The 22,507-nt window shown below is 35.4% G+C and overlaps 2 protein-coding genes across 2 annotated transcripts in view; one reads left to right on the top strand and one right to left on the bottom strand.

The window, feature by feature from the left end:
- The window catches only part of Smp_135060 (putative bollus pemphigoid antigen), a gene marked incomplete at its 5' end in the record, with an annotated part of 59,490 nt that extends 42,919 nt beyond the window's left edge, over positions 1–16,571 (top strand). Inside the window, 7 exons of the mRNA XM_018796181.1 lie at positions 2,920–3,381; positions 5,066–5,392; positions 7,397–7,933; positions 9,815–9,928; positions 10,602–10,719; positions 13,052–13,384; positions 16,026–16,571. Coding sequence (XP_018650419.1) covers positions 2,920–3,381; positions 5,066–5,392; positions 7,397–7,933; positions 9,815–9,928; positions 10,602–10,719; positions 13,052–13,384; positions 16,026–16,096 — 1,962 coding nt within the window. The 3' untranslated portion in view covers positions 16,097–16,571. The remainder of the gene's footprint in view (positions 1–2,919; positions 3,382–5,065; positions 5,393–7,396; positions 7,934–9,814; positions 9,929–10,601; positions 10,720–13,051; positions 13,385–16,025) is intronic.
- A 1,536-nt stretch (positions 16,572–18,107) lies between these two features.
- On the bottom strand, positions 18,108–18,368 carry Smp_135070 (Hypothetical Schistosoma spp. protein UPF0506; the record flags this gene model as incomplete). The annotated part of the gene is made up of 1 exon (XM_018796180.1): positions 18,108–18,368. One exon carries the CDS (start codon positions 18,366–18,368, stop codon positions 18,108–18,110), a length of 261 nt encoding a protein of 86 aa, XP_018650418.1.
- Positions 18,369–22,507: the final 4,139 nt, after the last annotated feature.

Raw genomic sequence — 22,507 nt, 5'->3', positions numbered from 1 at the left:
AATACTTCTCACTTTGCAGAACGCACTACATCACTCTTCATTTGTGAAACATGACCTGTAAAAGTAGAAGAAATGATTTGTGATCAAATAGTTGCTCCTCAATGTCTCCAAACCAACAGTCCCAAAGTTTTATGTTTATATCTTTTGTAATAGCTGGTTTCAACAACAAATCATCTTAAATGTTATAAGTATGACGAAATTCAAAGCCTCAACTAATACTTTGAAAGCATAAAACTAGAAGTTTGTTCTGTGATTATTTTACACAAAACTCACTATGGTTACTATATATATCAGTCAGTCAGTCACAACGTAGAACTTCGTACGTACGTACATCAGTTCGAGTTGCCATAACACGTTAGCACAGAGATGAAGTTGTCGATTCAAATCCCATAGTGGTAGAAGTAGTAAGAGTATAAGTCGTAATCGGAAAGATTAGGGTTTGAAGAAGTTATTGAAGGAGTATAATACAGTGAAATAAATTTGGAAAGAGGAAAAATAAAGGGACATGAAGAATTCAGAAGATTAGAAATTGGTAGAACACAAGGAGTGGATGCACCTGCGCCATTGCAAACGATTTTGAGCCATGTCATTCAAGGTCTCTAACCATCGATTGCTATCATCTCGCGAATCCCAACCAGGTAGTCTACACCTACCAACATGGTTCAGTCCAATTGTCAGTGACTTCATAGATTTGTGTCACGTTTTGGTCTGGTCGCCCTTAGCTTTCTTCCAACCTACTCCTACACCATAAAACATTGCACGTCGGAACAGTCGGTGGTTGGGTATACGTAACACGTGTCCCAGCCATCTCAACTGATGAAGTTTCAGTAATTCACCAATCGATTTGCCATCCTTATCTAGTACCCGTTTCCTAACAACTGCATTACTTACCCAGTGGTCCCAGGATATACGAGCAATGCTTCGAAGACACCTGTGATCAAATACTTGTAGCCTACGAATATCCTCTACTCTTATGGACCATGTTACACTGCCATAGAGTAGGACGGAACGAACTGCTGCACAGTAAACCCGTCCTTTTGTTGCTAGACGGATATCTCTCCTACGCCATAAATGACGCAAGTTGGCGAAAGCTAGACGAGCCTTCCGTCGAAATGACTGAAATTATAGTTTAGACTGCAAACAATTAACTGTGGTATCCAAATTTTTTTTAAAGCAATTAAGTACAATGTTGTTTTTTCTTACTTAATGGCCTTTTTATCTTGTTGCTATTATCTACTAGTTATTGAATAAAACCATTAACGACAGAGTGATAAATCTAACACCGCTGGATGCCAGCTCAGTGGTCTATCGGTTAAGGACTTCGGCTCGAGACTGGTAGGTCCTGGGTTCGAATCTCGCTCGCGAGAGCGGGTTCGTGGATGCGCACTGCTGAGGAGTCCCATAATAGGACGAAACGGCCGTCCGGTACTTCCAGGTTTTTGATGGTGGTCTAGCTTCAATTGACTCATGATTTCAACTGTGAAAATCTAACATTGTTAGTCTATTTCATTCTATGCTCCTTTGTCTTGATTTATCGGTTTGTTTTATGTTGATAAATGCTTTCTATGTCCTCAACTGTTCGTGTTGTTACTGTATAATAATGGTTCTAACAATCTAATCATTAGAACTTTTTAATTATCACCACCTTATTAATCATCATGAATGTGTTTTATTAATTTAAACAAAGAAATCAGAATTTTTATCAGTTTATGGGGGGGGGATTATTTAAGATTATAATCAAATGATATCGTGTAAATAACTATTTAATTAACAAGTTAGAAATAACATTTGTTTATTTAAGAGATCTGATAACCGATAAACATAAGTTGTACCTCTTGTTTGTTTGCTTGACAAAATTATAGTTTACCATTTTGTTTAAAATCAAAATTATTAGATTCGGAAGTTGATTTGGGGGAGAAATTTTGAACAGTCATTATTTTTATGACTTTTATTATCAAATGAATGTAGATTGTTTAATCTATAACTGTTTTCTCAATTTTTTTAGATTATTACCTACTTACTTACTTACGCCTGTTACCCTCAATGGAGCATAAGCCGTCGACCAGCATTCTCCTACCCACTCAATCTGTCCTGGGCCTTCCTTTCTAGTTCTATCCAATTGTTTGTTCATCCTTCTCATGTCTGTCTCCATTTCTCCGCGTAATGTGTTCTTTGGTCTTCCTCTTCTCCTTTGGCCTTCAGGTTCCCATGTGAGGTTTCCGCCCCATACAGTAGACCCCGGAGGAGCTAACTCCGCCTGTAGTTCCTCCGGGGGCTACTACCGGTACGAAGCCCGGGTAAAGGAGGTGGGTTGGGCATGGAGTTAGCGACTCCATGCGGTAGAAAACCAACTCGCTAAAAAAACGCCAACCAGAAAAAAGTTTTCTAGATTATTAGTTTCAGTATTTCTTCATAAATACGTTTTCATCCTAATAACTTTAACTATTTTTTTTCAATGTTTTATCGTTCTCATTATGATTGCTGTTACATTTATTCTCTGCCTTTTCTACTCATTCTTTTTATATGGCAACTTGAACCAACGCGCATATATATACCAGGCTCTATGCTAATTATGTTGCTGACTGACTAACTCTAAGATAATTTTTTGTTACTCTATCAAACTTTTGTTGTTATTCCTTAATTAATCGACATAATTCATGTATACCTATTTCAGTAGGTTTGAATATAGTCGAGAAAAAACCTCGAATTTACATGTCATGATAATTGGCAATCGTCAAAAAGACCTACCTGTAATCTTAAGGTAAATGATACTTCTTGTCGGATTTGAAGCTCTATTACTCAGACTCATAGTATTAGATTCTAACATTGAGATATTTGGTTTGCATCCTATTCACAAATTGGATGATGGAATTCATGACTACAATGATATGTTTTCCACATTTTTTTCTATTTAATTAGATCGATCAAAGTTTACAATGTTTGCGAATTCAATTATTATCACAGCAATCGGAGCACGCACTCATCCACGATTTAATTGAATTTGAATGTGAGGAACAATGGGTTGATGAACAAACACTACAACTGAATGAATTATTGAAAATAGATGAGATGATTTTCCAAAATCTATCTAAACAAATAATCCCGACTGACTTGATTGGATCAACTGTCGAACAAGATAGTGAATTATTGGCGAATATTAGTTGTGGTAATAGTAGTACTAGTTTAGTCTTGAATTCAGAGTGCGATCATGTTATTCATAATACAACTAGTTCTGAATCGAAAGAATGCGTTTCTAACCTACTAAATCATGGTGATCATGAAGATGATGATAATGCTGCGGATGAACATGATTATGATATTGATGGTCCCGTTGATGAGAGACTGTGTAAAGATTTAGAAGAGCGAATCACTTTTGGCAAAGTAGGCCAATTTTGTTTTGATAATGTTTATGTGTTTCAGTCGATGTTTTGATTATTTGGTCATTATTCTATCATTTTATTTCATTCTTTCCCTTTTCAATAAATGTCTGTAAGGCATTCAATCTACACTTCCCAGGGCTTGCCATCATCTACTTCTGAAAATAATATTAAAAGCTTTATTCACAGGGATACTAGGGCATATGTAATTGAATTATGCAGCTTCGTTAATCTTTCACTGAGTATCTAACAAATAATTATTCAAAACATCTTCCCTACCAGCAATTTGTTATTATAGGTAAATTAATATATTTGTAATATCCCGATGAGTAGAAAAATTAGATTTTCTGACGTCTCGTGACTCCGTGTAAGCCACTTCTTTGGAGAATAAGTAACCAATACAATTTTGATTTGGTTATTTATTCTTTGAAGAAGTAGCTTAAACTGAGTCATGAAACGTCAGAAAATCTAAATTTTCTACTCATTGGGATATTCCAAATAGATTATTTTATTTGTTACAATCTACTCAATGCTCAATTTATCCGAAATTATCAAGTCAAACCTTGGTAATGATACCTACAGTTGGCTATTATGTTATAATAACTTGAAATCAACTTAATGATAACAGTCTATAAAGAAGAAACCTTTTACCAAATTGAAAAAATTGACCAGCCAAGTATTTTTGTAAACAGAGAACCAGACAGCAATGAATTTCATTATTGTAAACTGAACTACAAGTCAACTATCTTATTATATTTGTTTGTTTCTAGAATCCAATAGAACACATTGTTATATAATATTATTTTGGTAAACAATTCACATGTTGTTTTCTTTTCTTGAATAGCTTATAGGCGCGTGTCTGTTGACGATCTGTATAACGAATACATCGACACGTTACAACAATATTCACTGTTCACATTTTAACCTTACTAATGTGTATATCGATTACAAATCCCACTACCTTAGTGTACTATTTGTTTAGATATGAGGTGATTTAAACGATTTTAACTTTTAAGATTAATCAAAGCAAATATATCTTACTGTACTGGTTCTTAATTCAACCTAACTGATGCCCAATGTTCAGATCATTGTAATCAGACTAGTCACTACGATTTGTTGATATGAATAGTGAATTGAAAATTAGAAGGCTGCGTATTATATTCTATATTAGTTCAGTGAAGCTTATATACGCGAATAAAAACTAGTCATTTCCCACTGCCTAATATTTGTAACCGAGATTGTGGAGAAGGTTCGTAGATCAGGTGGATGATTTTGGTGGAGTTCTGTTCTCTGGGCTGAATGGTTTGGTCGTGCAGCTTTCATAGTTCTTCTGAACGACATCATCAGTACATGTTCAGAAAGGATTATTATTTTTATGATTACTATTGGTATAAAGAGTTTATAGTGACTTGAATTTGTTATCTTACATCAAGGATTGGTTTAAGTAAAACAACCATTGAAAACAAAGAAATATTAGATAGCTGTTTCGTCATAGGTTTGTTTACATGCCGTGATGAGGAGTCTCATACCAGGAGGAGGCAGTTATCTAATGTTTTCTCGGTTTCCAGTGGTTTTCTAACTATAGTGTCAGTTCGTAATATAGACTATAAAAAAGCTTTATATTTTGTATACTATGATCTTTCATACTGATTCTTTTTCTTTACTATTAATTATTATCGTTTCTACAGGAAAACTTTGAAGCCATAAAAAATAGAGAAGAAAAAATCTGTGATTGTATGAATGCTTATCGGAATCTTTCTGAAATTATTACTGATAATGGAAACAGTAGTATGAATGATATCCTTTCTATTGATGTTAGTGCTCAATATTCACCACAAAAGGAATTGGTCAGTGAAAATTATAATCATGATTATTACTACTCACCTGTCCCTACCGATGCTGATCAGGATAATTGTGATAGAGCTAACAAATTGAAAATCTCTTATTACAATCTGTTGAATCGATCTAGTCAACGAATTAAACAATTGGAATGCTATCATAAAAAATTACTTGAGGTATATACAAATATATATTTTAAGTATACGTTATATTTGCTTCTCCCACTTTTGTGCATCAATATTCCCAACAAATCTGTTGTTTTACCACTAATCCCATTATATCACAATGTCTTGAACTTCAGCTCTACCCGCTAGTTATTGTTTTGTCAATCATAAAATGTCATCATCATAACCAATCACGTGTGCTTAACACATCACGCCCTTGACTTGATTGTTATATTTTATATTTATTTTTATTTATTTATTTAAACACATAAACATTGGCACAAGGAGGCACTAAGTAGATATGCACCACATAAATCATTTGATTTGTGTGGGCGCTGTGATACTTCCCTGGTGCCCAAACCGAAGCAGGTAGTTTTTTAGGGGCCACACCCCAAACCTTTGACCTAAAGGTCTGATCCACATGGCAGTTGGGCAACGTTGGGAGATGCAGTCCCATGGTGGACGGTGACCAACAATAGATTCATATGCCATTTGTTTCCTTAGGATCCTGGAACCCATGTGCAACATAAGTACGGAATCAGGGTTTTCCAACTCACCTAAGTGGACTCTCCGTATCTAGCAACCCGGTTAAGGAGACCGACATTCGCTTTTCGTCCTCTCGATTTTGTAAACAACACTCCATCGCGAGAAGGAAGTGAGTAGGATTTCTCTAGCAGTGGTTGTATGCACGTGGTCATGTGAGAGTAATGCAGGAGGGATAGCTGACTCTCTCCACTCTCGGCTGTATCAGGGTATTTGAGGGCATGAGTATATAGATACCAATTATATTTACCTTATGCAATTAATTTCACCATATTCCTTAATATAGTTGATTGTGTAAGTTCTTGATTTATTGACAGTAATTATCAATAATAATATTATCTAAAATACAAAAAGATGAATATATAATTTAAAACAACATTATATCATAGCAGAGAGTGTAAATCGGAATATGATGATCACCAATACTTTGTAAACCCGACCTTTCACAAAAAGACTAACATCACGTCAGTGCCAAAAGTAGCCCAGATTAGCACAAACCACTCTGTATTTCGCTATACGTAGAATAATCTCATCACTCACGCAACTACTCAGATGCGCAAACTTTTAAACTACTTCTAATGGCTCACCATCAACAGTGAATGAAGACATAGGTTCCTATCAGTCTTTTAAAAGTAATTTACATTTAGAAGGTGCAAAGTACACACCATACTCACGGACGCTGATTGCTATCTGATTAAGTGCGGATTTCATGGCATGAGTATCATTGGACAATAAGATAATATCATCCACATACTCAAAGTTTAAAAGTCTTTCTCCAGGTATCGGGTCTACACTATTGTTACTTACATCCATCAGAACTGTTTACGGAACGTCGTCGATGGCAAGGTTGACAAAGAATTGTGAGTTTAGACAACCCTGTCTAACCCAGCTGCTTGTATGAAACAATGGGGAGAGCTGGTTGTATGCCCTTACTCTACCTGAGGTATTTGTTTATGGAACCTCCAAGATATTAGTAAACTTTTCAGACACACCTTTCTTCAATAGAAAATCCCGATTTTTACAGTCTGCCCAACAAATCGAAAGAGGTCCTGATGTCAAGAATCACAATGAGTGTTGACCTTCAATAAGTATGGTTATGTTTCAACATTTGACGGACGGTGAAGATACAATCAATACATCCTTGACCAGAACGAAAACGGGTCTGCTACTAGCGAGTCAATCTTTCAAACTAACTAGAACATCATATCGACCTAGGAGATTAACGCTCTGAAAACAAATACGAATGAACAATGGCAGGGAAAAGCAAAATTCTCAATCAATTTTCTAAACATAAAGTTTGGTTAAGCGTAAAATGCAAACTTGTGCTTGCCACTTTTTTTATCTATATAGCCTTTCGATATTATGCTTAGAATCATTATTACCATATATATAAATATTATTAATAAACCAATGTATCTTTAAACACATAGTCCCTAATTTCAGTCGTATTTGCCTTTCTTTCAACTTTCGCAGCACAATCTTTTAGTTCATTTCAATTTTGATCAGTGGAAGCAGCGGTACTTACAGTGGATTGCAAATCGTCATTATCGACTAAGTGACATATTTAATCCTAAAGCCTTATCGGCATTACGAACTGACAGACAACTATCAAACATATCCAATAATACAGATGGAATAAACTCTGATTTATTCAAATGTCCAACACGATTATCTAATGTATCTACAAATTCTAAGTCAGTTTATACTCCGTCTAAAAAATCATTGTCTAATAATATCATATCCCAATTATCTAACAGTCGTTCATCTCTTCTCCGATCAAGTAGTGAATCATTACAACCACTCTCTGGCAATAAGCATAAACAAAATGTCAGTCATAAGCCAGAGGAAGTAAACTGTTCACAATTTGTACAAGCAGTTCTACATGGTAGACCAAAACATGATTGGGCAAATCCTATTTTCATCAAATCTGCATTTTATACAATTGACCAAGCAAAAAGGGGCATAGTTACATGTGATCAGATTATTGAAGCATTAAGTTCAAAAAAGCAGGTAATTATATTTTTTTGGTTGCTTGTTCCCTCTGTTTAAATAGAGCCATTAAAATTATTACTCATAAATGTATGAAACGAACTATTTAATTAAATACTCGATATAGATGTTTAGTTCAACGACTAGGAACCAGATGTAGTCAATCATTCACAGAAATAGCTCTTCAAAGAACATACAAATGTTGAGAAAAGAAAAGTACAGGTGTACAGGAGAGACTTTGTACTATTTTAGGAATAGTTTTATTTTATTTATTTAAACACATAAATATTGGTACAAGGAAGCACCAGATACATATGCGCCATACAAATCTCATCCGATTTGCTTGAGGGCTGTGATACTGCCCAGGTGCCCGAACTGAAGCAGGTGGTTTTCTTAGGGGGCCACACCCCGAGCCTTTGAACGAAAGGTCTGATCCACAAGGCAGTGGAGCATCGTGAGGAGATGCAGTCCCATGGTAGTCGTTGACCAGCAGCAGGTTCATTCGCCATTCGTTCCATCAGGATACTGGAGCCCATGTGCACCATTGGTTTGGAATCAGGGTTTTCCAACTCCCCTAGGTGGACCCTCCGTGTCCACCAACCCGGTTAAAGAGCCGGACATTCGCTTTTCGTCCTCTCACTTTCGTAAACAACACCCCCTTTACGAGAAGGCAGTGAGTAGGACTTCCCTGGCAGAGGCTATATATTCGCTGGCCATGTGAGAGCATTTCGAGAGGGAGAGTGGGCTCTCCCCACTCTCAGCCATACCAGGGCATTTGGGGGCTTTTAGGAATAGACCATATTTTTATGACAGAATATATTACACAATGATAAGTATAAATGATCATAATGCGACAGTAAACAATCCAATACACTCATAAAAAATAACAAAAGTAAATCATGGTAAGCAAAGATGGATAGTGGCTAGCAGTGGAATACAGGATGCGCGTTTCGTCCTATTTGGGACTAGTCAGCTGTATGTACCTGCATCTCAGAGTTGATGTTCACTCTGGGACTTACCATGCTTGTGAATTAAGGCTATATCGACGCAATATGCACAGTATGCACATATGCCAATTAGAGACTGACCAGTTGCAGTCCTAAACATCAATGGGAAGATCCAAACAAACAATACTAAGTAAAAGTAAATCAGTTACTATTCTTAATGTTTCATCTAGTGTAATGATTTTTTCATCATGAGTGCTCTTGCTCAAAATATTTTGCTTCAAACCTTTCCTACACACACATACCTTATACAATTGTATATCAATATGATTTCAATTACATATTTAAGATCCATTTTTAGTATGGAGTAATCAACATACGTTTGTCTGATTTGTTTATAATAAGAAACAGTATTCTTCAAATGTGTGAATCTATAAAACACCGATAAACCTTGTAGAACAAATCCAATTCTTTTAGTGCACAATCAATAATTGATCCTTTGATGATCCAATTTTTAACCAACCTACAATTTGCAGATAGTTTTAACATATTCAGAGAAATATTTTGATGAAGGTATAAGCTTTCCAAATCTACTGAATGAATAAACTGGTATTTCTTGAGTAAATTTATACTATAACTTCAAAGTCCGATAACTAGTTTTACACTGATTGAAGACATGCACAGCATTCATTATTTAATCAATTTAAGTAAAACAGTCACCTGATCTGGTTAGCGTTTTTTTAGCGAGTTAGTTTTCTATGGGATAGGGTCGCTAATCCCATGCCCAACACTCCTCCTTTATCTGGGCTTGGGGTCAGCAGTAACCCCAGAGGGGCTCCAGGTGGAGAAGTGGAAACAGATATGATAATATTTTTTTATTATTCTACCTTGGAAATTTCTTATTGAATGAATTTGTTTTTTTTTTCGTTTTCATCAAATTCAAAATTATATTTTTCAGCATAAACCTCTACCAACTGATAAATTAATTGAACATGCAATAAAACAAGAAACTAGTAAATGTATTTGTCAACCAAAATTCCAACCGAGAAAAATTGGAAAGGATCGATATTGTGTAAGTTAAATTCATGTAATTCTGTTATACTCTTGCCTACAACATCAACGATATGTTCATTAGTTTACAATGTGATCAATAAAATGCGTTACGAAAATAATGATGCTTCCTAAAATTCCATGAAATTAAATGAGGGTCTGGGTTTGATTCTCAGTAGGATCGTGAATGCACACTGATTAACAGATGAATACTTAGACCAAAGATCTATCTAGTACTTCTTGGTTTCTGATGATTTTATAACCAGTTTATCATGTGAAACCACCAGGTTCAGTACTGATTCCAAGCTCTGGTTTTTAGAAGGTGCATCGGCCTCATGACTTCCGAAGGAACTCGGCTTTCATCATGAGACTTCATAATTATTCCTTCTACTCCCAGGGCAGAGTTTAAATGGTTTGAATAGTTTTTTCTGGTTAGCGTTTTTTAGCGAGTTTGTTTTCTACGGGATGGGGTTGCTAACCACATGCCCAACCCTACTCCTTTACCCGGGCTTGAGACCGGTAGTAGCCCCCGGAGGAGCTACAGGCGGAGTTCAGTACGTTCTATACTAAATAAACAAAACCTATCCTTTAATTAGTCTCTATTTCATTTAACATGTGTATTCCATGTACCTTTTTTCGGTGTGGAAAAGCAAGAGATAATTTACTTATACAGTTTTTCTTTGCTTGTTTTGAAGTTTGGATCCAGTTCACGAGTTTATTTGGTACGTTTTTTGAATAGTACAACGATTGTGCGAGTGGGAGGTGGATGGATGAGTTTAAATGAATTCTTGGATTCGCGTGATCCATGCAGAAGTAAGCTACTAGATTGATGATTCTGTGTATTTTTTCAGGTGTTACTTACTACTTAACTCAGGATAGTGGGTATTCTAATTCATATAATGTTACACATAGTTTGTGATTGAAGCTGATGAAAAACAACTGGATTATGATAGGACTCGACTTATAACTTTCGAGCTAACGGTACCATTGAATTCTGACAATCAACGATCAGCTAGATTACAATTTTTCCTAACCGCATACTATTTTAATAGTTGAACATTAAGAGATGCGGTCTCAAGGTAGCTGGTGACCAAGGATAAGTTTATACTCTATTTTTCCATCAGGATCCTGGAGCCTATGTACACCATCGGTTTTGAATCAGGGTATTGCAGCTCCTCTAGATGGAAGCTACGTATTCACGAACCCAGTTTAACCACCGCATATTCGCTTTTCTTCTTTTCAATTTCGTAAACAATACCCTTTCCGCAAGAAGGCAGTGAGTATAACTCCCTTGGGACTGTCTATATGCTCATGACCATATGATAGCATCTTGAGAGGGAAAGGAGACATTCCCCACCCTCGACTATATCAGAGCATTTGGAGGTAACCTAGTTGATAGAAGTCGGCCACCACTTAAGAGATGAAAAGACATCTCACTAGCCATTATCCAAAGAACGATCAATTGTAAATTGTACTTCCAAATATCGACTGCTCCATTGTTATCTGCTACTGATGGTAGGGGTTTGGACGTAATAGGATGGTACATTATTAAAACTTTATATATTTATGTATTGGAGATGTTTTTGCAGGAGAAAAAATATACAACTATATGCTATAGACTATATACATTTTTAAACAAAGTATATTTGGCATAGCATAACTTAAACTGACGTTATGTGTAGTACAATATGAATCACAATGGATTGAGTCATAAATTTAAAATAAACAATACTTATTCATTGTTTATACATACTATATGCCAATAATAATAATAATAGTAGTCTAATTTAAACGTTTTTATTCATTCGATTCGAATAAACTAAATGTAGACAAAATTATAAACTTTAATCGGTAATGCCTTATAATTGATAAACCAATGCATATTTATTCGTTCTACGTTGATGATCGTCGGGTTATGTTACAAATCGACTAACGTAAATAATGTGAATTGTTGAATGTCACCCTACTGATGTAATAGTAAATCTCTTTCTGTGATACCCAGAGGTCCTTGGTTCAATCTCTGGTGTTGGATTGTGGGGACATGCTGTTGGTTAGTCCCATACTATTGCTAAATAACAATCTAATGATTCTTGGAGACCAATAATTGTCCACCTAAAATCCAAACCCCGAAAGATACGATTATTTTATGTTTTTGTTAAGAGAATTGTTAGTTATGACCATATTGTAAATTTTACAGTATTTCTCAGGTGTCTATAGTGAATACTCTTATTCATAGCCCAATTTTTATTAGGCTAGTTCAGCTGTATACCTGAAAATATTGTCAGAATATTTTAAAAGAAATCAAGTTACAAAAGTTCATAACACGAAACCTCACTAAACTTCTCCAAATCATTCCAAAGAAAACAATTATTTTGATGGAGTTTTGTACTCTGAGTTGGATGGTTTGGTCATGGAGCTTTTATCGTCCTTCTGAATGACATCATCAGCACAAACCATCCAGGCCAGAGAACAAAACTTCATCAAAATCATCCACTTGAGCTACAAATCTTCTCTACCATCCCAAAAACAATTATTTAGTAATTTCTTTTGAAAAATCCTGAATTGTTCACTGGCGATTTTCGTATGACTTTTTTATGTTCTCAAACTTAAATCATTGATTTTAATAGTTGAAATCATGAGTCAATTGAAGCTAGACCACTATGGAAAACCTGGAATCACTGGACGGCCGTTTCGTCCTATTATGGGGCTTCTCAGCAGTGCGCATCCACGACTTCGCTTCACGAGATTCGAACCCAGGACCTACCAGTCTTGCGGTAGAGCACTTAACCGATAGACCACTGAGCTGACCAGCATCCAACGGATGTAATGTCTAACTTCAACCAATCCACGAAGTTTGAGCAACCGTTCACCAATTGTCTTCAGTAAGTTGTTATCTCACAACAGACGTGGTTGAACTTCACTGGTCACTGCTTCTCACTAGAACTCCAAGACATTTATCTTGAAGTCAGTCACTAGTGAGCATATGATTATAATCAGAAGGGGTTGAATAAGTTTTTTATCAAATCATAAATGTTTTATGTAAAGTTGATTATTCAATCAATAAAATAAGGATTTATTTCATGTTATGATGATAATTTTAGTTATATTAATTAAAATCGGAATAATTTAACATTTTATATTACAGTTACACATAAAACAAGTCATTTTGGTAGTACACCTATAAAAGCCAATTTGATGAATATAAATCCTATTACTACTACTACTACTACTACTACTACTACTACTACAAAAACATCGTCTACTTCAAAACATGAAAGTCATTTAGGATTAATTAATGTAACTCCAATTCATAAATCACATATTACTACGCTAACCAATACGAGTTCAAAAGAACAAAGATCATTTGTAGCAACTCCTTTAACAAGTAAAGAATATGATATGAAATCATTAAATTCATCATATGATAGTGAAGCATCAATCCATAACAATTCTTCATTACTAAAACAAACTGTTCCAAGTAAGTATTTTATATATGGGGATTGATATGTCTAATATGTGAGTAGTTGATACTAACTTTCTAATTACCTGGTCCTTCATAAATTTATTACACTTCAGTCTCGAATAGGAGATTTTGTAACCATTCTAAAATTAGTAACAAAATATGTAGTCCTCTAATCTATGTTACACTAATTGTTCGGAGTATTTTCCTCATTTTCTAGCTCCTGAAGACTTTTTCGAGGAAATTTCCAAGGTCCTCAACATATATGTGAACCCGTTGAGTCCCAGTAGCTAGACAATGATAACAATAGTGATATATTTGGGAAAGGAGTACAGAATACACGTCAGTTTTCAGGGATGATCAGATCGATAGATATTAACAATGATGAAAGAAAGTGTTCGCTTTCCTAAAACACTTGGTTTCTAGATTTCCGTGAATTGAGCAGTTCAGACAAAATTGTTACTCATAGGAGATATGAAATGTGTGAAGGATGTGTAAACATAAAGGATATCATTTTACAGTACAATATTATCGATTATATACACAACATAATAGGTGTAATTTTAACATGCGTAGAGTCATCATTCCTAAACAAAATGTAATCTTATGATAGTATAAACAGAAATATCAAAATCGTGGCATGAATACACTATTAATTGCGTCTGGGTATGGTAGACTAAACCTTCACGTTCAATCCGTTTATTCGAATCATTTCATTAAGACAGTTTTTGCTGTTTGGAACTTTACTGGGTTGACAGATGGCCCTATTTCTTGAGGAGAATTCAATGTAATAATGTAATAGCTACGTACTTGATAGAGCCTAATAAGGCTACTGTCAAAAATCTAATCGATTTTTCAACTCTGACGAACATTTTTAAGTTTTCATATTCTTTTGAAACTAAAAGATAGTTTAGCTTTCCAGAGTAGGAGACAGTATTTTCTCAGAACTAAGACTAAGGTTTCAACGTTACTGAAAGATAAAGTTTATCTCTTATTCATCTCAAAGCAGAACTTTGCCATAAGGTCACTGCAGGTTCAAAGACACACGTCATGTATCTTTTACTACTAATTTCATAATGGTTCACTTTGATAAGCTTATCGGAAATCAGTCCAATGACTGAACTGATAATTTACTCAGGAAACTAGTCGTCCTCCTATAATTATGTAATACATTCATTAATTTTTTCAGTAATTTTGAGTATTGAGCTGAAATATTGCAAATCCTAGTTGATAACCAACGAACAGCCAGTAAGATTTTAATGTTGTTCTACATTTCCCGTCAATTATCTTAAACTCCATCTCTTTTGATTAATTCATACATTAAATTCTATGATTTAGTTACCACTCCATAATCAATACAGTAGAGTTTGTATTAATCTATGTCTTACTTACTTACTTATTCCTATTACCCCTCGTTGAGGAGTATAGGCTCCCCACCAGTATTCTCCATTCAACCCTGTCCTGAGCCTTCCTTTCCAGTTCTTTCCAGTCAACATTCATCCTTTTCATATCTACTTCTGTTTCCCGGCGTAATGTGTTCTTTGGCCTTCCTCTTTTCCGCTTCCTTTCCGGGTTCCAAGTTAGGGATTGCCTTGTAATGCACATTGGTGATTTCCTTAATGTATGTCCTATCCACTTCCAACGTCTTTTCCTAATTTCCTCTTCAGGTGGAAGTTGGTTCTTCCTCTTCCACAGAAGGCTGTTGCTGATAGTATCCGGCCAATGGATGTTGAGTATTTTGCGTAGACAACTGTATATAAATACTTGTACCTTCTTGATGATGGCTGTAGTAGTTCTCCACGTTTCAGCTCCGTACAGTAGAACTGTCTTGACGTTCGTATTGAAGATTCTGACCTTGAAATTAGTTGAGAGTTGTTTTGAGTTTCATATGTTCTTCAACTGTAGAAAAGCAGTTCTTGCTTTGCCAATCCTCGCCTTTACATCTGCATCAGATCCTCCTTGTTTATCAATAATGCTTCCCAGGTATGTGAATGTTTTCACATCTTCCAGAGTTTCGCCATTGGGTCGGTGTTCTCCGTGTTGTATTTGAGAACCTTGCTTTTTCCTTTGTGTATGTTAAGGCCACTGCTACATTTGTTGTCTTCGTCTGTATTTGTTCGTGTGTATGAGATAGGAAGGCTAGGTCATCTACAAAGTCCAAATCGTCTAATTGGTTCTGAGACATCCATTGTATTATTCTGTGCTTCCCTTCAGATATCGATGACTTCATGATCCAGTCAATCACCAGAAGAAAGAGGAATGGGGAGAATAGACAGCCTTGTCTGACTCCGATCCTTAATTGGAATGCGTTTGTCAGCTGTCCTCCATGCACCACTTTGCACTGTAGTCCATCGTACGAGTTCCGGATGATGTTGACAATTTTCTGAGGAACTCCATAGTGTCGAAGAAGTTTCCATAATGTTCACTGTCAAACGCCTTCTCATAGTCAATGAAGTTGACATATAGTTACTAATTCCACTCAACTGATTGTTCCACGATAATCCGTAAATCTATGTGTTGATCTATTTTTAATGCTAAGTATATTTATGATATAATATAGTTTGATGATATAAGAGAATCTTACTACTAGTTAAAATTAAAATATTAAAAATTACATATTTTTAAAACACTGTGTATTCTTTTCATTTCTTTGACAAAGCAAAAACTACCACCTTCAACAGGGCTACCACTACAAGAACAAGTACTAATAAGAAGAAGACAAACAAATGATAACCTGTAAATTTGATTCGAACTCATTAATTAATCCCTGTGAAGAAACAATTTTTTTCTTTTACATTTTGATGCTTACATAACATCTTTTTTGCTTGCTTAATCCTTCATTTTTTTCAGGATTTTTTTTAAAATTTTGCATAAACAATTTTATAATACTTCTTCTTATTCACCCCGGTTCGCTTCTGTTGGTTGTTTTGAACTAACTAGTGGTTTCGACGTTCCTACTCATGACTTGATGTTCCTTGAGTTTTGGAGGGCTTAATCCATCAATCGATAAACACAGTCTCTTCAGGTTGCTAGTAAAATATTAACTATTCAACAGATTGATGATGTTATTTTACAAGTGTTCTCATTCGGTTTTTTATTTTCTGTATCATTCCATTAAGGCTTATTTTGTAAAATCAGTCAGGTTAGAGTTTCCCTATTGTGTTTGTTTCTACATTTACCGCTTCAGAATAAATTTTGCTTCAGTGTTTTTTTTATTACAGAAATCACTTTTCTAACAATGTGAATTTCTTTGAAATAAACAGTTGATTTCCTTTATAAAACTGTATAAATTCTGTTTTATTGCGGAAAGCATCATTTCAAATCGTCATGATCTCATGTTAAACAATCCTTCCGAAAGTTAAGCATCATTTATATAATATTGCCGCCGACTGACAGTAACATTTTGGAACTAACAACAATCATACACAGAGTATGGTCGTGTATATCTAACTCGAGGAGGTTCTGTTTGGCAATCGTAAAATAAGGTTTCTCGCAATGGTGTATTATACAGCTAGATTTAAAACTAAAAATCTGAGCTAGATTGGGATGATCTACAATATTACCTAATTTAACAATAACTATATTTTTTATATAGTTGAGATTATGAGTCGATTGAAGCTAGACCACCATGGAAAAACCTGGAAGCACTGAACGGCCGTTTCTTCCCACCGTGGGACTCCTCAGCAGTGCTCATCCATGATCCCGCTTCGTGAGATTCGAACCCAGGACCTATCGGTCTCGCGCGTGAGCACTTAACCTCTACACCACTAAGCTGACTGGCATCCAATGGTGTTAATGTCTAACTTCAACCAATCCACGAAATTGAGCAACCATTCACCAATTGTCTTCAGTGAGTTGATATCTCCCAACAGACGTGGTTGAACTCCACTGGTTACTGCTTCTATAACTATATTTTCAACTGAATGACAATAAATTTAGATATAAACAATGACAAGGGATTTATCCATTTCATAAGTCAATTTAAAATAGGAAATAAATCACATCGAATTAGATAATGTTAGTAAAGAATATAATAAACTTAATTTTAGTGGTTACATTCCCTTCAAATGCTTAATTTTTGGATGTTAAACGTTGCTATCTAGAAAGCACTACCCGGAAAACGGTACCACAGTAATGAAACGAATAGTTTAATGCTCCGGTTAAATTGAATCAAACTAACTGTTTACAATGAAATATTGTAGATCGGTAAATGATAATGAATGCCCTGGGACGGCCGAGAGTGGGGAGAGTCCGCTCTCCCTCTCGAAAACGCGAATATATAGCCTCTGCCAGGGAAGTCCTACTCACTGCCTTCTCGTAAAGGGGGTGTTGTTTACGAAAGTGAGAGGACGAAAAGCGAATGTCCGGCTCTTTAACCGGGTTAGTGGATACGGAAAGTCCACTCAGGGGAGTTGGAAAACCCTGATTCCAAACCAATGGTGCACATGGGCTCCAGTATCCTGGAGGAACAAATGGCATATGAACCAGTCGTTGGTCACCGACTACCATGTTACTGCATTTGCTTCCGATGCTCCACTGCCTTGTGGACTAGACCTTCAGGTCAAAGGCTCCGTGTGTGGTCCCCTAAGAAAACCACCTGTTTCAGTTTTTATATAACCCATTCGTTTTACTAAAGACTGATAAAGTAAAACAAAGTACCATGTATATAGAAATGTTTTTTTTATTATTATCCATAAATATGATATTTTGAAGAAATAAATCTGATCTGTAATAATCGTTTTCACTCTTCATCAAAGAAACTCATCAATTTACATGAACCTTTTATACATGCACCTCGACAACAATCATTTGCATGAATACATGGACTATTAGCATGTGCACACTGGACACATTTACCAGTAGCAGAACTTTTACGATTACATACCCAATCCCTTCCACAGCATGGACGAAATACTGTACATACTGTTTCAGGTTCTGAACAAAATGATGCAATTCCACCTGTGAAATGAAGAAAAGTGATTGTATATACAAAGCGTGCCATAAAATGTCTTTTGACATAGATATAATAAAACTAAGCTATGATTTAAATTTTATTTACACCACTAACAGAGATACACCGCAGAAACTTTGATATTACACAATAAAAAGCCAATTTGTCCTCATTCCCAGTAGCGATTAGGTTAAGCAAATCTTTGGATTCTTTCAAGATGAGATTCGAAATTTTCCCCAATTATTAAGGCAATATTTTCTTAAGTCAGTAGAACTTTTAAACCGTATGATATATTAGGCAGAGATGGATAGTGGCTAACAGTGGAATCCAGGACGCGCGTTTCGTCCTATTTGGGACTTGTCAGCTGGATGTACCTGCATCTCAGAGTTGATGTTCACTCTGGGACTCGAACCCAGTGCCTTTTGCTTCAAACGCCATCGCGTTATACACTCGGCCACTATCCATCTCTGCTTACCATGCTTGTGAATTAAGGCTATATCGACGCAATACGCACAGTATGCACATATGCCAATTAGAGACTGACCAGTTGCAGTTCTAACACATCGATGGGAAGATTCAAACAAACAATACTAAATGTACGTATGATATATTATTGTAATTCAGATTGGTGACATAATATTCCTGGTAAACCAGTTGTTATCGTGATTGGCAACCTATAATGAGTAAGTTGATTATTTACCTGATTAAGGTGTCCACCTACACCTTTTACTGTCTGACTGCCTATCAGTGCACATTAGCAATAAGTATTATGCATTCACCTCTTAAGCAAAGTCTTGTTCTACGTAACTATTTGTTAATTGGTAGTAGTCTGCAGAACAGTTAATGAATCAGGCTACAAATTGTACAAGTTTAAAATTATTTAAGGAATCAATGTGTTGTGAAAATTTCCAACCTAAGCTGCGATAAAACTACTCAGCTTTGTAGGTTAACTAATTTTACATTAGACCCTATGTAGTTACAATTGACCTAGTTGAATTAACTGACTATATATCATACATTATTCTGTCAGGAAAACCGAAGGAAATATGAAAGTTAGATTTTCTTAATGATTGAATTAAAGTCAGTAATACCTAAATCAATACTGAGATATGCTTCAGAGGAACCATAACTATCCAAATCCGTACGGTATCACACGAAAATATAGTAAATATCTACAACATCCTCCACATGGAATCCTAATAAATGATTAAACTATATTTTTGGACTATGGTTAACACCGAGATCTAGTAAATGCGTTTTGTTCTGTTTAAGACTCGTTTGTCTCATTCACCTGCATTTCAGTGGTGATGTTCACAATGGCATTCAAACTCAGTACTTGTTGCTTCAAAAAAAGAACCCATTATTCATTAACGTATTGACTCAGTAGTAACTTGCTATGTTTAGTCGTCTGCTAAGGGGTCTCATGTGCCAACAGAGATCGATTTAAGTTAAGCTCCAAAACATCTTACACCAAACGATACTATATTTGAGCAAACGGTAATATACTATTCATGTATTGCAAGATCGATTATGTTGTGAACAAAAAGACGCCCAATTGGCAACACTATTAAGAGCATTCTCTTGAGGTACAAATTTATTGAAACAGTTCCACCAATATCAGTTCCCAATGAAAAGTGTCTTTTAACTACACTTTAGTTCCCTAGCTTGTTCAACAATTAGTTTTTATAATACAATCGGTTTCTGTAGGGGAGAATGGAAGACAGAAGAAACTTCACTAGCATATTGTATGTAAATATTAAATACCATCTAATTTCTTTTCGATTTAAAGATGGCATTAATAGAGAAACGATTTTGTTAATAATGTGACATTTTTCAAGAAATAAACAATAAATTTACATGTATATATTCATTTCTGTGCTTTCGCTCTATATCAAATCATGAGTGTACAGCATTGATATGTATGGACATGAGTTCTATATGACAGTTGGTTTATGTTAAAATAAACACAACTATCTTATGTATTGATTGATATCATGAATTGATCAATTTTAGAGAACCATTTGAAATCTGGGAACACCGAACAGTCGTTTCGTCCTCGTATGGGACTCCTCAGCAGTGATCATCGACGACACCGCACGCAGGATTAGAACCGAGGACCTTCAGTCTTGCACACGAACCCTTAACCTCTAGACCATTGAGCCTGCATCCAACATTGTTATAGTATATATATTAAGACGTCGTTTTATTGACTCATTTTTGAGATGTTAAGTGTTTAAAGGTAATCGACAGAAAACCCTAGTGCTAGTTAGCACCCACTAGCCACAGAACGGATGCTCCCTTGTGGATTCTAAGTACCCTCACATTCTAGAAAATTGTCATTGAGTTACTTTAGATGCAAACGACCTCAAGTAGGACCAAAGAATCTATTATTGACTAATTACTGAGTAATGACAATATGAATTTTTCTAGTTATTTCCCCGATATTGTACTTGTCGGTCTGCCTAAGATAAATTCGAGCAAATATTTCGGATTTCAAAAACACCTTCAACATCTTATAGATTCATTAGACGATAAATGATCGATGCGAATTTTCCCAAGCTCTAGACTGCTTCTCTGTTCATAATAAACAGTATGTTTTATTTGTAGCTTCAAAAGACTGATGCCACTTATAAGAAGCACACGTACTTCGTCAATAGTCGAAAAGATTCTTACTAAGCTATGTGCATCAATTTATCGATTTATTTAACTTTAATCTTTTGTGTTTTAATGTTATAAATCCTAGGTTAGTTAGTGTTAAGACAGTTGATAAGGAAGAACCATTCGTTTTGCTTTATAATCTTCAATTTCGGGTTTAATTACTTGCTTTTTTGACTAGTAACCACTATTATCTACAAATTTAAACTCAATCAGTCAGCTTATGTTCCCTTTTTTTTAATGTTGATCATGTCGAGATTTTGAGATTGGCACCACAGTCGAATGATCAGTTCACAAATTCCCACAATCAGTGTTATTTCATCAGATACAAATCGCCTACTTCATTCATATATTTTCTCTTGTAATCATTTCAGACAGAATGAGACATACGTACATTAGAGTCATTCAGGCGAAAGAAAATATAAGTCTTAACAGTACCATAACTAGAACATGAATTATACGACAAAACATTTGTATAACCTAACCCAATTAAAAACCTTTAATCGTGAGAATACATGCATATTATTCTATATTATAAAAACATTTCCAATAAACTGCGTAACTGAATTTTACGTGACTTTATTTTTTCGACTTTAATTAGTTTTAATAGTCTTTTTATACAACAATACATTTTTTCTGCAATATATTTAATATAAAAGATTGATCGCGGCCCGAATAGGTCAGTGGTAACGTCTCTGATTGTGAAGCTGAGTTACACGGGATCGAATCCGTCAGGGGGCACAAGTTCCCTCACGATTACAGGTACACCTTTCTGACGAGTGCCAAGTAACACGAAACCCGGGTCCAGGGTTTTTCTGTTGATCACCTCCAACCACCATCTTATCTCAACATAGTGACGCACTGTCGAGCCACCTAGACTAGTGGCCAAATTGCAACTTGATCGATAGCATTCGATCAGCACTAATAAGGACTTGACACGCATGACACTGATCACCATCCAGTGATCAATCAATTGTGATAAAAGAAGCTTGTTGAAATACTTTTTGTTGTGAATCATATATTCTCGGAAGGAATTTTGTGGATATTATAGTAGTTTTAATAGTCAACTTCATCCACATCTTTGTCATCATCTCCATCATCATAATCGTCTTCATAAACATCATCATCCATATAATCATAATCATCCGAATCATCATCATCATCCACATCATTATCATCTTCATCATCATCATTCAAATCATCATCTTCATCTAAATCTTCAACATCATCATCATCCAAATCATCATCCAAAACGTCATCTTCATCTAAATCATCAACATCTTCATCATTATCCATATCATCATCATCATCATCGAAATAATCATAATCATCCAAATCATCATCATTCACTTCATCATCATCTAAATTATCATCATCGTCATTATCATCATCATCATTATCATCATCATCCTAATTATCATCATCATCATCCAAATCATCATCATCATCATCCACATCATCATCATCATCATCCAAATTATCGTCATCTTCATTATCATCTTCATCATCATCATCTAAATTATCATTAACATCAT

Source organism: Schistosoma mansoni, chromosome 2, assembly GCF_000237925.1.
Source record: "Schistosoma mansoni strain Puerto Rico chromosome 2, complete genome".
Classification (NCBI taxonomy): domain Eukaryota; kingdom Metazoa; phylum Platyhelminthes; class Trematoda; order Strigeidida; family Schistosomatidae; genus Schistosoma; species Schistosoma mansoni.
The sequence above is the reverse complement of the archived record's forward strand: the minus strand, read 5'-3'. Positions and strand labels throughout refer to the sequence as shown.